At 44.8% G+C, this 16342-nt stretch overlaps 1 protein-coding gene across 1 annotated transcript in view; it reads right to left on the reverse strand.

Annotated features, from left to right (window-relative positions):
- The window catches only part of LOC126167485 (sesquipedalian-1-like), a 36464-nt gene extending 23712 nt beyond the window's left edge, over window positions 1–12752 (reverse strand). Inside the window, exons 1-2 of the mRNA XM_049920480.1 lie at window positions 12274–12752; window positions 10612–10800 (exon numbers count right to left, since the gene is read on the reverse strand). Coding sequence (XP_049776437.1) covers window positions 10612–10800; window positions 12274–12478 — 394 coding nt within the window. The 5' untranslated portion in view covers window positions 12479–12752. The remainder of the gene's footprint in view (window positions 1–10611; window positions 10801–12273) is intronic.
- Between the last annotated feature and the right edge of the window lie 3590 nt (window positions 12753–16342).

Raw genomic sequence — 16342 nt, forward strand, 5'->3', positions numbered from 1 at the left:
TGAGTGGGGAAATATATCTCCCAAGCTTCTTCCACTCATTTACGAGGTAGGAAGACAGGATGGTAACCAGGGGAGCTCGAGGTCTCTCCAAATATCTACCCAAGGTGTTGGAAGTATCAACAGGGTCCACAATGACATCGTTTGCTACAGTCAAACCATGAATCAGGAGATGTACCTTGATTCCAGAAACCCGATGTAGGTTACCCAAAACAACAGAAGATAGAGTAAAACAGTTAAAAGAATTAGTAAAAGAGATCCAACTAGCTTTTTGTTATCGCTGATAATGCAACAACACTTTGCGAGCAACTGTTTATAATGAATACAGTTCTCCTTTGTGGGATTGCATTCAAATACACAGCGAGCACGTCTCCACACGTGAACTGCGTCGCAGCATTCCTCAGTCCATCAGGGGCTGGGCTGGGACATGTCGCAGTAGGGAAGAGATTCAGGGGATGAAACATTCTGCGGTGGTAAGGACAACATTCATAAGGTGGTCTACCTGATAATCACTGCTGTGGATATGTTTGCTGAAGGTGCCAGTGAAGAGCAGAGCCTCCAGTCAGCTTCAGGAGGCTGCTCTTGCACACAGAAGGGACATGAGTTAGCAGTAGAATTATGGACGGCAAGTGGTTGCTTGAGTAGGTGAGTGAAAGGACAGACCACACTAGATGGTGGGCAAGCTGTGCATTACAGAATGAGAGATCCATATGCAAGAAAGTGTGTGTGGAATTTATAAGAAATGTGTGTTCACCAGTGTTGAGAGAAATGAGATAAGCCGGTTGATAATATCTACCAGGAGAGAGCTCTTGGGCAGGTTCTCAGAGAGCCACAAATGGGATGATGGTCACTGAAGTTGCGGAGTAGCAAAGAGGATTGAAGGAGCTGAGCAGAATGCTGCAGTACATCTGCCCTGTTGAGATGATGGGATATGTAGATATTACTAAGTGAAAAGGTATAACAGGGAAATGAAAGACGGACAGCAACAGCTTATAGCTGGTTGTTGTTTTTTTTTTTTTTTTTTTTTTTTTTTTTTTTTTTTTTTTTTTTTTTTTTTTAGGGTGCAAAACTGCTATGGTCATTAGCGCCCAGCCCGTGACTTAAGACAGTAAAAAACCGAAATTAAAAACCAGCAGCAATGGGAACAAACTCATAAAATTGGAGAAACTAAAAGTAGAAAGAATGCTTAAAAATCCACTACAGACAGGGGGTGGTTGTCCCCCAAAAAAAAACGTCAAATGACTGACGTCATTTCACTGTCACTAATAAACTGGAGAACGAGGTCGGCTGAGCGCGTGTCATCTGCTAAAATCGACGATAGATCAGGCGATAGCTGTAGACGGGAGCGTAACGGATTAAAATAGGGGCATTCAATTAAAAGGTGTCTGACCGTCCACGGCTGAGAGCAGTGGGGACAGAGTGGAGGAGGATCACCGCTTAAAAGATGTCTATGGCTAAAAAGACAGTGCCCTATCCGGAGTGTAGCTAAAATTACCTCCTCCCAACGACGCGTTCGGGAGGAAGAGGTCCAAGCGCAAGGAAGGCCTTTCACTTCCCGCAATTTATTACGGGGAAGTGTTGACCAATGCGCATGCCATAAATGAGCAACTTGGCGACATAAACCGCTCCGTAGATCGGTGAAGGGAAGCGACTGAATAGCTGGCCGAGGAAGAGAGACTGCAGCCTTGGCCGCCATATCGGCCGCCTCATTCCCACAGATACCAGCGTGTCCCGGGAGCCAGAGGAACGCCACCGAGACGCCCCCCAGGTGGAGCAAGCGCAGACAGTCCTGAATCCGGTGGACCAGAGGGTGCACAGGGTAAAGAGCTTGGAGACTGAGGAGAGAGCTGAGAGAATAGGAGCAGATAACGTACTGTATCCGCTGATGGCGGCGGATGTAGTGGACAGCCTGGAGAACAGCGTAAAGCTCCGCAGTATAAACCGAACACTGGTCGGGAAGTCGAAAGCGATTTGGGGTGTCGCCAACAATATAGGCACTCCCTACACCTAACGATGTTTTCGAGCCGTCGATGTAAATAAATGTGGCGTCCGTCATTTGTGCACATAGAGCAGCAAATGCCCGACGATAAACAAGTGTAGGGGTACCATCCTTGGGAAATTGACAAAGGTCACGGAGGAGGCAGATCTGGGGACGGAGCCAAGGCGGTGCTGTACCCCAAGTTGTCAAGAAGGTTTTCGGAAAGCGGCAGGAAAGAGAATGGAGCAATTGACGGAAGCGGACTCCCGGGGGTAGTAGGGAGGAGGAGCGGCCTGCATACCCTACATCAAAGGAGGCGTCGAAAAAAAGATCATGGGCTGGATTAGCAGGCATGGAAGACAGATGGCTAGCATAACGACTCAGGAGGACTGCTCGCCGATTGGACAGCGGAGGTTCAGCAGTCTCAGCATAAAGGCTTTCCACAGGGCTAGTGTAAAAAGCTCCAGACACTAAACGTAATCCACAGTGGTGGATAGAGTCGAGACGCCGAAGAATAGACGGCCGAGCAGAGGAGTAGACTATGCTTCCGTAATCCAATTTTGAGCGCACTAAGGCGCGATAGAGGCGGAGAAGGACCACTCGGTCCGCTCCCCAGGAGGTACCATTCAGGACACGGAGGGTGTTAAGCGATCGCAGACAGCGAGCCGAAAGATAGGAAACGTGGGAGGACCAGCACAGTTTTTTGTCAAACATAAGACCCAAGAATTTAGCGACGTCTGAAAACGGAAGGTTGACAGGACCTAGATGTAAGGAGGGCGGAAGAAACTCCTTACGTCGCCAAAAATTGACACAAACGGTCTTACTGGGTGAGAAACGGAAGCCGGTTTCGATGCTTCACGAGTGGAGGCGATCGAGACATCCTTGAAGACGTCGTTCAAGAAGGCTGGTCCGTTGAGAGCTGTAGTAGATCGCAAAATCGTCCACAAAGAGGGAGCCCGAGACATCAGGAAGGAGACAATCCATAATTGGATTTATGGCGATGGCAAACAGTACAACACTCAGCACGGATCCCTGGGGTACCCCGTTTTCTTGGGAGAAAGTACGGGAGAGAGTAGTGTTCACCCGCACCCTAAAAGTGCGCTCTGCCATAAATTCGCGAAGAAAAAGGGGCAGCCGGCCTCGAAAGCCCCAAGAGAACAGTGTGCGGAGGATGCCTGTCCTCCAACAGGTATTGTATGCTCTCTCCAGATCAAAAAATATTGCTACCGTTTGGCGTTTCCGGAGAAAATTGTTCATGATATAAGTGGAGAGAGCAACAAGATGGTCAACTGCAGAACGATGCTTCCGAAATCCGCATTGGGCTGGTGTTAAAAGACTGCGGGATTCCAGCCACCAAGCTAAACGGTAATTAACCATACGCTCCAAAACCTTACAGACACTACTCGTGAGAGAAATGGGGCGATAGCTAGAGGGGAGACGTTTGTCCTTTCCAGGTTTCGGAACGGGAACGACAATAGCTTCCCGCCACCGTTTGGGAAAGGTACTGTCGGTCCAAATTCGATTATAAAGGCGAAGGAGGTAACGCAGACTAGGGGTTGATAAATGCAGCAACATTTGGACATGGATACCATCCGGTCCTGGGGCGGAGGAGCGAGAAGATGAGAGGGCATGTTGGAGTTCCCGCATGGAGAAAACAGTATTGTAGCTTTCGTGATTTTGAGAGGAGAAAGCAAGAGGTCGCACTTCCGCTGCACGTTTCTTCGGGAGAAACACTGGCGGGTAATTTGAAGAGCTCGAAATCTCAGCAAAGTGCTGACCCAACGAGTTAGAAATTGCGACGGGGTCCACTAAGGTATCATGCGCGTCAGTGAGCCCAGAGACCGGGGAGAAACTAGGCGCGCCTGAGAACCGTCGAAGCCGACTCCAAACTTCCGAGGAGGGAGTGAAGGTGTTAAATGAGCTAATAAAGAATTTCCAGCTTGCCTTCTTGCTATCGCGGATGACGCAACGGCATCGCGCACGGAGCTGCTTATAGCGGAGACAGTTGGCCAAAGTAGGATGGTGACGGAAAATGCGAAGAGCACGTCGCCGCTCACGTATTGCGTCACGGCGTGCCTCGTTCCACCAAGGAACTGGGGGGCGCCGGGGCAATTCGGAGGTGCGTGGTATTGAACGTTCCGCAGCTGTAAGGATAACGTCGGTAATGTGTGTGACCTCATCGTCGACGCTGGGAAAGCGACGGTCATCGAATGTCGCGAGAGACGAAAAAAGTGTCCAATCGGCTTGGGCAAACTTCCAGCGTCGCGGGCGCATATATGGCAGTTGAGGCTGCAGTCTGAGGACACATGGAAAGTGGTCACTCGAGTGTGTATCATCAAGGGCGAACCATTCGAAGCGCCGAGCTAGCGGAACAGTACCGACCGCAAGGTCCAAATGAGATAAAGTTGTCGTGGAGGCAGACAAAAATGTGGGGACCCCAGTGTTGAGGCAAACTAGATCCGCTTGGTGGAAGACGTCTAGCAATATGGAGCCACGTGGACAAGGATGTGGAGATCCCCAAAGCGGGTGGTGGGCATTGAAGTCCCCAACCAGCAAATAGGGGGATGGAAGCTGACCAAGAAGATGAAGGAGATCTGCTCGTGCCATTGGGGTGGACGATGGAATGTATACAGTACAAAGAGAGAACGTGTATCCGGAAAGGGAAAGACGGACGGCGACAGCTTGGAAGGAACTGTTTAAGGGGATTGGGTGATAATGGAGAGTATCATGGAGAAGAATCATGAGTCCTACATGGGCTGGAGTGCCTTCAACAGAGGGGAGATCATATCGGACGGACTGAAAATGAGGGAAAACAAAGCGGTCATGGGGACGCAGCTTTGTTTCCTGAAGACAGAAGATGACCGGCGAGTAGGATCGTAAGAGGATCGACAATTCATCCCTATTGGCTCGAATGCCGCAGATATTCCAGTGGATAATGGACATGGGGTGAACAGAAAATGGAGGAATGTGACCAAAGTTGCTGTCAAGTCAAAGACTGCTCGGAGCTAGCGACCGACAGCATGGAATGGCAGTCAGCTGAAGGCAGAAGATCCTGATCCATAGGTTGGTCAGGAGCAGCTCCTGCCACCAGCGATCGGCCGGTTGACTGGCCACCAGCAGTGCACCTCGGCGACACAGAAGACGGCCGAGGGCGATTTCCGCCAGGTGGTGCTGTAGACGGGACACGCCGTGGCGGAGAAGGAGAGGAACTGGGTTTCTTCGTAGCCTTCTTGTAAGAATGATGTTTAGATGAAGGAGGAACCAATGGTTGGGAAGTTGCGGTACGTAAAAACTCTTCACGAGTATGCTCTTTTTTCGAAGACTTGGCGTCCGACTTTTGGGCTCGAGATTTAGCAGAACCCGACGAAGGGTGAGCCATAGAGTGGGCAGGCGAAAGTGGTGAGGTTGAACGAGCGATCTTTGCGCTGGCCGATCTGACGACCGTGGCACTAAAGGTGAGGTCGCAAGTCTGCGTGGCCGCCTCCTTTGTTGGCCGAGGAGAAGCAAGGACAGTGCTGTATTTTCCTGTCTGAGGCACGGTGGGCTTGCGACTGGCGAATAATTTTCGAGCAGCAAAGGTCGACACCTTTTCCTTCACTCTTATTTCCTGGATGAGCTTTTCGTCCTTAAAAACGGGGCAATCTCGAGAGGAAGCAGGGTGGTCACCCATACAGTTGATGCAGCGAGGGGATGGAGGTTGTCAAGCACCCTCATGGGCCTCCTTGCCACACGTAACACATTTGGCCGGATTGGAACAGGACTGGCTGGTGTGATTGAACCGCTGACATCGATAGCAACGCGTAGGGTTTGGGACGTAAGGGCGAACGGAAATTATCTCATAGCCTGCTTTGATTTTCGATGGGAGTTGAACTTTATCAAATGTCAAGAAGACAGTGCGGGTTGGAATGATGTTCGTGTCATCCCGTTTCATAAAACTATGAACTGCCGTGACGCCCTGGTCAGACAGATAGTGCTGAATTTCTTCGTCAGACAATCCATCGAGGGAGCGTGTATAAACGACTCCACGCGAGGAATTTAAGGTACGGTGCGGTTCCACCCGTACAGGGAAGGTGTGGAGCAGAGAAGTACGCAGCAATTTTTGTGCCTGGAGGGCACTGTGTGTTTCTAACAACAGGGTGCCATTCCGTAATCTGGAACAAGACTTTACAGGACCTGCAATTGCGTCGACACCTTTCTGAATAATGAAAGGGTTGACTGTGGAGAAGTCGTGACCTTCATCAGACCGAGAAACAACAAGGAACTGTGGCAACGATGGAAGAATCGTCTGTGGCTGAGACTCAGTATACTTACGTTTGTGAGCAGACATAGTGGAAGGTGAGGAAACCATTGCGGAAGAATCCCCCATGATTACCGGCGTCTCCGATGGCGCGCTCCTCCCTTGTGGGGGCCCTCTCTGAGGGCACTCCCGCCTTAGGTGATTGTTCACACCTCAGGTCACACCTCCCGACAAACGGACGGAGGGACCAATCGGCACTTTCGGAAGGTATCAGCTCGGGTAATCACCCCTCCCTGGGCCTGGCCGTTACCAGGGGGTACGTACATGTCCTACCTGTCTACCCGGGGCGGGGAATTACGCGTTACCCCGTCACCGGCTACGCACAAAAGGCGTGGGTCGGCCTTCAGACACGCACAGGGAGGAAGAAAGATCAAGGGAAAGGAAAGAAGAGAGGTCTCAAACGCCGCAGCGGAGAAAAGGGAAAGAGAAGAGGTAAGGAAAAAGGAAGGACAAAGGAAGGAAGAAGACATAAAAGCAAGGAAGGCGAAGAATGCAGTACATTTACGAGCGTCCGTCTCCGGACGTAGGCACAAACCATACTCCCAGATGGGGAGAAAGGGAAGGAAAGAGCCAGAGGTGAGGGGAGGAGGGGCGAAGATAGGGATGGGGAAGGATGCGGAAAGGGAAGGTATGCAGCCCGGAAAGGAAGGAAGGCCACATTAGCTCGGGGTCCCGTGCTCGCTACGCACGTATCCACAAAAGAGTTGTGGACCCCCTGGGGGGTTATAGCTGTGTGTTCAATGAAATGGTTTAGTTATGGACGTCATCCCGAATGAGTGTCATGACTTCCCTGTGAGTTGGAGTTACAGGAGTAAACTGTAAGACGTCAAAGCCATCTTGAAGGTGTGATTTTCTTTCTTCAACTTCAGACCCTACATGCCAAACATATTGCGTTGCTACCAATGTCAGTGTTATAACCATACTCAGAAGTCCTGTGAAAATGCTGCTGAAAGTTTAACTTGTAGCAAGGATGTTCATGAGGAAATTTCCCACCTCCTCCTCCACACTGCATCAACTGCACTGGCAACCATGCCGCCTCATCTTACAAATGCCCTGCATACCTCGATTAGTGAGCTGTTGAGGAGCTCTGGGTGAAAGAAAAGAAATGTTGCTTGCAAAATATTAGCTATCCAAAAGCCTTGTACACATTATCTGGCAGTTACAGTACTGTTGTTGCCATGTCACGACCCACAAAAGATATGGCCACGCAGACCTACGACCTCCAGTTCAGTGCTGCGGTTGTGAAATCACCTAGTGCTAAAGTGATGTCCTCATCTCCGCACACTACAGTTGCTCAACATACCACAAAACCTTCGCCCACAATGGTGAGTTCACTTGTGATGCAACCAGAAGAATGGAAATTTAGAAAGGAATACTCCTGTGATGATTTTGGTGCACCTAAAGTCAGAAAACATCTTGGTCCACATCTGACAAATGCAAATGTTCTAAGAAAAGACAAATGTTCTTCCCCTTCTCTAACAAAGAGAGTCTCTACAACAGTGACACCTCTGCCCAGCCAACCTCCATTTCACCAGTGCAGATCACCAGCTGCTTCTCCACCCAGGAGTCAGATGACTGACCCATGAAGGTTAATGGTACCTCTGAAGAAATAATGGAATAGGAACCTCCAGCCTCAGAACCTTGTAACCCATCCAAAATCTGGCACTCGGTAGCCACTGAACCAATTGCCCCGTAGAAGATAGATATCTTATATCTTCTAATATGGTTCTTCTCCAATGCAATATTCATGGGGTCAGATCACATAGGTCAGGCTTACAGCTGCTATAACAATCATACTTGCTACATGTTAAACTTTCAGCAGCATTTTCACAGGACTTCTGAGTATGGTTATAACACTGACATTGGTAGCAACGTAATGTGTTTGGCATGTAGGGTCTGAAGTTGACGACTTCATAGCCTGCCATGTTTTTTGACGAGAGCTCCATTCGATCAAATATTAACAAAAAGGTGCGGATGGGCACTAATCTGCATCAGCCCTCTTCATAACCCGATGTACTGCGGGTACGCATTGATCAGAAAGATAATGTTGTATATCTCCCTCAGTCATACCATCAAGCAGCCAAGTTTATGACACCACGTGAAGGATTCAGTGTTCAATGAGTCTCTACATGAATGCGGTATCTGTGGAGGTGCAAAACAATAAGCACTTTTTGGTCTCGAAAGGCGCACTGCCTGACTCTACAAGCAAGTTCCATTGCGTAAGCGAGGGCAGGACTTTTAGTGCATATGCAATTGTATCCACACCTTTCTGAATGACTAACGGGTACTCTGCAGAGAAGTTTTGACCTCCTCCTGTGAATGACACCACAAGATAGTGGGGTGCAACTGGAAGATTTGTTTTGTCTTTGGTCTCATTCCATTTACATTTATTAGACAAATGTCGCATTGATGGAGTTGAGCACTCACTGCAAGTGAATCCCGCTAATGATTGCCAGCAGCTCTGATACAGTGCTCCTTCCTTCTGTGGCCTCCCTTATTTGATTGTTTACACCTCATGCCACACCTCCCAAACTCCAGACAGAGGGACCAGTTGGCAATTGGGAAGATAACATATCAGGCAGTCACCACTCCCTGGGCCTCGCCTTTACCAGAGGGTACACACGAACTCTAGCTGTCGACCTGGATGCCGGGTCTTACGCAGTATCCAGTTGCCCTTTACACATCAAATGTGTGAGCAAGCCTTCAGGCGTGCACAGCAAAGACGAAAGACGAAATGCCAAAACGGAGCAAGGACAGGAGAAGTCTGAACAAGAATGGAGAGAGAGAGAGAGAGAGACAAAAATGAAATGTACCTAAGTCTTCTCATACTTCACACATTTTGGTTTCCCGATTGTACACAAGACCTGGTCCCAAAGGGAGGAGAGAGAGAATAGGAGGAGGATAGACATGTAGCACAGAAAATGAAGGAGTACTCTAAGGCAGGGTCACATGTGTGCCAAGCACATACTCACAAAACAGTTGAGAGTCCCTGGGGGGATGTCTGTCATCACAGCAATAAGGTTGCACGACCCAGTCTGATCTTATTGCGTAGCAGCTGACTGCACACAGCTGTGACTCCTGCAATATTGGAACATGCAGACACTCTCATTCAAAGTGTTCGACAAGTCACAACCACACACCTCACTGCATAACTGGGCGTCTCTGTTGATAGTGATGATACATTTGCCCATCAGTTGGGATAATTAAAGGTGTGTGCCTGCTGGTTTCTACGCTATCAAATAGAAGATAAGGAGTAATGAAAGACCTGTGAAAAATGGCTTGCATGTTATGAGGCTGATAATGACAATTTTTTGTCAAATTATGTCAGAGGCAATGAAATAGGCTCATCAGTTTGAACCAGAAACAAAATGACAATCCATGTTCATCTATGAAGAAAAAATCCACAGCTGCACCCTCAGCCAGTAAAGTCATGGCTACGGTCTTCTGGGACCCTGAAAGAATTCCTTTTGATGTTTTCTCTCCCGGTGCAACAATGAACTCTAAAGTGTATTGTGCTACCATCAAGTAATAGAAGAAAAAGCTTCATCTTGTTTGTCACATAAAAATGCAAACAAACTTCTCCTTCTAAATGACAATGCAAGGCCTCACACAAGTCTGCACACCTAAGAGGAGTTCACAAAACTTGTCTAGACTGTTTGTTTCTCATCCACCCCACAGCACGGATCTTGCACCTTCAGAATTCCATCTGTTTGGCCCAATGAAAGATGCACTCTGTGGGAAGTAGTACATGGATGATGGGGAAGTTATTGATGCAGCAAGACATTAGCTCTGAAGTCAACCAGTAGAATGGTACCATATGGGCATACAGACCCTTCCAGCAAGGTGGCGTAAGACCGTCATATTGAATGGAGATTATATAGAAAAATAGGTTTTTGTAGCCTAAGCAATGGTGAATAATGTGGTGTACTGGAATCCTGAATAAAACCAACCTGCTTTCAGGAAAAAAATTGTGCTGCATTACTTACTGAAGACCCCTCATAAATGTAACAAGAAGGAATACAAAAATCAAGATGACAAAACTGATATTATTTTAAAGGTCATTGCTTGAAGTCAAACACGTAATAGAGCAAATGCTATATAACAAATACAACTATTTGTTGTAGCATATCAATAACCTGGATGTTGAGGCAAAGAAAGAAATAAAAATGAGTGGTGAGATCTTGATGAGATGGATTGAGCTTAAAGCCAAAAACATGAAATGGAGGAGAAGATGCAGCTCCAAATCTCACACCTACATAAGAATTACATGTGGTATGTGTAAGTTACTACCAACCACACTCCAATATAAGGTTTACATGTGGTACATGTAAGTTATTACCTTCCATTTCATCCAGTTGCCTTTGTAATTCTGCAACCATGAGTTTCATGTAATCATAGCTTGCACAAGCCAGTGCTTTCATCCACTGCTCCATGCTCTCTTGAGACTCTGCGCCAAGAACATAACTACGGTTTCCAGGACCATGGAACACAATTTTGAAACCAAACTGATCTTCATCTTCGGCCAACTCTGAAAATAATGCGAGAGTCAGGTACACTAAGAAAGAATTTATCTGTTTTACATGAAAACTACATTGTTTAAGTGCATTATCTAGGCAACTAATTATAGGATCTCTTCCAGTGATCCACTGATAAAAATTCCCCCCCCCCCCCCCCCCCCCGAAGACACTACAATAAATAAGGCAAACAGCAGATTATCTCTTTTCTTGTATTGTATCATGTAACAAAACTATACAGTCTCAGTATTTATTTTCATGAAAATTATTATATAATAAAGTTGGCCGGTTTCCAGCCAATATACATGCTTTGTAATGTAGAGGAAAAATCAATATTCTCAAATTACGGAGGAAATCTTGGCACATCTTGGACACTTCGAAAAAAATATGATTACACGATTCTTTATTACATGTACTTCTCCATATTTCCAAGCCAGGCCAAATCTGAATGGTCTCCTGCCTCTATCATGGATATATTTCTCCATTAAGTAGAAGAAATCTTGGCAGAACCAATACCAATACATACGAAGAAAACTGCTTGTCTTATTCTTGCAGCAGATGGAGCTACAAAATCAGTAGAGATATCATGAGATGGAGAGCATATAATGTAACACACTACCCAGATAAATGAGTTCTGCCCAAGATTTCATAAAGGAAAATCATTTTTCTAACTTCCATAACCTGCAATTGACATAGCAGCTTCACCAAACGCCCAACTCATAATGTATCAGTATTGAGACAAATGGGATATTGCTAAACGCCACTGTCAAACATTTATTTTGTTCCTTCAGAGTATACAATAAGTCTGATTCTAATATGTAACAGTATACTGTGATCCTAACTCAAATCCAAGCACACATTTTAATTTTAAACATAATATACATAAATAAATGTGGCTGAGGTTACAACTGCAATGTCTGATTTGGCAGAGTAGGCTATTTTCATGGTGCAATTATCCAAAAAACTGAGGTACCAGATGCCCTTCTCACTTGACTTTTTTTTTAAAAATTTTCATAAGGGAATCAGTGCACACAAACATTTAACTGTAATTCATAATTATATATGATTATTTTTTCAATACGTACATGCTTTGTTACAGATTATTCATAACATAGTACCTGTAAGTACAACTTACTAATTTAGCCTTTCGTGGAAAATAAAAATTCATTTTCATTCCAATCAGGACTATAAACAATGGTGAGATTGAATAACTTTTTTTATCAGCTTGTAGAACTCTGTGATTAAGCAGAATGTAAACTTGAAACTGCAAGATCTCTCTTTTTGTTGTACTAGTTTGACTACACACAATGTACTGTACTTTAGCTATTTTACTGGAAATGAAGTTCTTTTGGAAACATTGAGCGTGAGATACCTAATTATTTTACACTGGGTAATAATGTGAGTGGTGTGTGTGGGCGGGAGGGGGAGAGGGAGGCCAAAATACAACCTTTTTATTTTTTCTTAGTGTGTAAACAGGAAGAGCATACCTATGGTACAGCCCTCCAAAATAATCACGCCAACTGGTTCTTTATCACCGCGTTTTTCGAAGTAGAACAATAAATTTCCTTTAAGAACGAACCAGCGTTTTTGGTAACCTTTGTTTACTTCACCCCTTTTCACAAGCCAGCCTTCCCTATCCACTGGTGTTGCAGAGGAAGCAAATGCGGCCAAATTCTTCTCGTTTATCTTCATTGTGGAAAAAGGAGGTGTGTCGTCTTACTTGTGACTTCGTATGTCACAATGATTAATACATTAATGTGTACACCACTTGAATTGATGCACTGACTGAATTACCCATTTCACAGAAAGTGACTTAAACAACTCAGTAAGTAGTTCATCTCGAAGTTACTTCAAACTACTGAACTTCAACTTTCAAATTTGACAGTATCCTACTAATGACCACTTGTGCACCAGAGATACTGATCAGAGAAACCTTTCAAATTTACAGGATGGCCAATCGCTGAAGTGCCTCAGTTAAGATCGCGTTGCCACCTTCGACCATTATCTATGGTCGAAGGTTGCACAGGCGTCTAAAGCTAGCGCATGAGGGATGCTCAACTACCGGACCTACCGATAGATGGCTCTACCAGCTGATTACTGTCATCTGTATTGCCCGCCATATTCGAATTTGCCAAGAAGCTTCTCTCGGTCTGTACGGTGTATAAGGAATTAAGGATTATCGAAATGGTGATGTCTTGTTCCGCTTTCAATTGTACGAAGCGATGGAGTAAGGAAAGTGACTTACCATTTCACAGGTAATAGGACTACCGATACAATACGATAACAATACAGACTTAGTGCGTTTGCTAATTCGATGTTTTTGAACAGGTTTCCTCTGAAGCACCCAGAACCGCTAAAGAAGTGGATTACTTCCGTGAAGTGGAAAGATTTTAATCCTACGTCTTGCAGTTTTCTTTGCGGAAACCTTTTCCGGCAAGATGATTACGTAGTGAGCCCTGGAACATGGAAGAAACGTTTCAGACCCGAAGCAGTGCCATCAGTTTTTGACTTTCCGGCACATTTGATGCCACCAAATAAACAGCCACGACGACATGTTATTAGGATTTTGAGTGACAACGATGCTTCTCCATTTGAGGTAGCTAATGAATTTCCTTGCTATGTGTGTGCTTTTTAACTTTTGTGAATTTATTTCGTACGGACACAAATGGGCTACATAGGTCTAAGCAGCGTTGTAATACAGGTCCATATTTTTGTTTTTAGCGTTCTGTCCTGGAATCCGTGCTCGATTTGCCCACTGCAGAAGCTACTGATTGCGTGAAGAATGTTGTCAATGAGAATTCTTCTGTGGAAAGCATGTCCCATTTATCCAATGCAGAAGCTGCGAATTGTGTCGAAAACGTTAGTATAAGGATGTTTTCACATCCCCAAAGTTTTCTTATAATATTTTTTCATCCAGCCTTGAGTTATTTCAATCATATATAACGAAATTATTTGTTTATTTCAGAGTGCAGTTGGTTCTTAAGTAATTGATTGTGGTATACAGTCGAAAGTAGAAATGGAAGACAAGGCGACCGAAACTTGCAATTTTTTCTCAGACATTGTGCACGAATTAAAACGTAAACTGAAGCGCGCCCGTGAAAAACTTCGAAGAAGAGAGAAGAAAGTGTTTTCCAAGGATGACATCATAAGTTCATTGAAGGAGAAGGGGCATCTTCCTGAGAAGTTACATAACTTCCTCAATCACCAGAAAGGAACACATATGGAATTAGTGTGCAATTTAGTGAACAACTCTCTCTCGTCAAAGGGTAATAGATACACAACAAATGTGAAAATGTTTGCGATGACTGTGTACTTTTATTCACCAGAAGCATATGAATACCTGCAAAAATTAATGCCTCTGCCCCTTAAATCGTTAATTTCCAAATGGGTGGCAAGTGTAGACTGTGAACCTGGCTTCTTAAAAGATGTTTTTAAGTACATTTATTTGAACCCAATTGTAAGGGAGCAGTTCAGCGATTCATGTCTAATTGTAGACAGTATGGCAATTAGGAAGCAAGTACTTTGGGACCAAGGAACTAAGCAATACACAGGTTTTTTAGACTTAGGTAGGGAAGTGCCTCAGTCAAAAGAAGTAATAGAGGCATCTTTGGCTCTGGTTTTCATGCTTGTCTCTATTAAAGGCAAATTTAAATGCCCGATTGCATATTTCTTTATCAACGGTGTACAGGCAAATAATCAGGCCACATTGATAAAATCTGCTTTAGTTTTGGCATTAGGGTTTGGTGTGTTACATGTGATGGCTGCAAGGTAAATATAAGCACTTTACGTTCACTTGGCTGTACTTTAAATTTTTCCAAGGGTGATTTTAAAAGCTACTTTCCTCATCCTGTGGAAAAATACAATGTTTATTGTATCTTGGACATGTGTCATATGATTAAGTTTGCCAGAAATGCTCTAGCAGAAGTATCTGCTATTGACTCTCCAACTGGCATTATTAGATGGCATTTCATTCAGCAATTGAACAAGGTACAACAAGAAGAAGGTATGACATTTGCCAACAAACTATCAGGACAACATATAAGTTATGTAAATAGAAAAATGACTGTTTCATTAGCTCCACAGACTTTGAGTTCTAGCGTGGCAGATAGTATAAAGTTTTTGAGGAGGGTTGGTGATCCAAATTCTAAAGGAAATGAAGCAACAGTAGAATTCTTGTATAATATTGATAGGATTTTTTATATTCTGAAATCCATTAGGTAAAGGGTATAAGAGCCCCCTGAGGGATGACAACAAATCTTATTGGCTTGCTATTTTCACACACACTGAAAATTATATCAAAAGCTTAAAAATCATTGGTGTTCCGTTGCTGCTCCATGCAAGAAATACTTTTGCTTTTGGGATAATTTTCAATATGCAATCAGTCAGGATTTGTAGTAGAGATAGGAAGATACTGGAACAGGAGGGGAAAATTGCTGCCCTTAAGGCTGAGTTAGACAAGGCCAGGGGAGATCTTGATAGGTTAAGGAGGGAGAAAGGTAAAGAGAGGTGAGAAGTGGCAACAGGAGGAACAGGCCTAGAACTTTGTCTGACAGCTTTAAGGTGAATGTGGAAAATAGATTTGACCTGTTGCTTCAGTTAGAAGCTGGTGAGCCTCAAGCAGTTGCAGGTGTAGACAGGGCACAACAAACTTTCAGCAGCAAATTGAAAAGTAAGAATGTAGGGAAATCAGTAAAGAGAAAGAAAGTGTTGTTGTTAGGTAGTTCCCATGGAAGAGGTGTTGGCCAACTCTTGCAGGATGAACTAGGATCAGAATACCAGGTCACCAATTTTTTAAACCTAGTGCTGGTCTGGAGCAGGTGACAGAGGATTTAGGATCACTTTGCAAAGATTTCACTAAGGAAGACACCGTGGTTATAGTGAGTGGGGCAGGTAACAGTATTGACAGAGATCCTGGGTACAGTATAGAGTGTGACCTGGCGAAGATTGCATCAGTATCGAAGCATACTAGTGTTGAGTTTGTATCTGTTCTTGGGCGCCATGACCGACCTCATTTGAACTCTTCTGTCAAGAGAGTTAATTTGGAGCTGGAACGGCTGCTCATGTCGGGTGCGGGGTCACACATTGGTGTGGTTCATGTTGATTCTATCAGTAGGTGGGATTATACTAGGCATGGCCTTCACCTCAACAGGAAGGGGAAGGGTAAATTGGCTGGGGAAATAGCAGGAAAGTTAAAGGGGGAGGCACTGTCATGAGTGGTAAAATACCAGTGGTTATAGGATTCAGAAAAGACCCTTTTTTAGGGTAGGGAGGACAGAAAGAAAGCAAATTTTAAGAGAGGTTAGAACTGGGACAAACCTTCAGTTTGAGAAAGAAATCAAAAAACATAATTCCAGCTTATTACATCAGCATAAACAGCCATTGGTTAAGAATTTTCAACTGTCAGCAGACATTTTAACTCCACCCAATTTTAACTCAGTCAATGTGAAATGTCAGCTATCTTTATTGCATCAAAATATTCGAGGACTGAGAAATAAAATTAATGAATTAACTATCTGCATAGATGAATTAGAGTCTTCAAACCCAGCTGACATAATC

Source organism: Schistocerca cancellata, chromosome 1, assembly GCF_023864275.1.
Source record: "Schistocerca cancellata isolate TAMUIC-IGC-003103 chromosome 1, iqSchCanc2.1, whole genome shotgun sequence".
Classification (NCBI taxonomy): domain Eukaryota; kingdom Metazoa; phylum Arthropoda; class Insecta; order Orthoptera; family Acrididae; genus Schistocerca; species Schistocerca cancellata.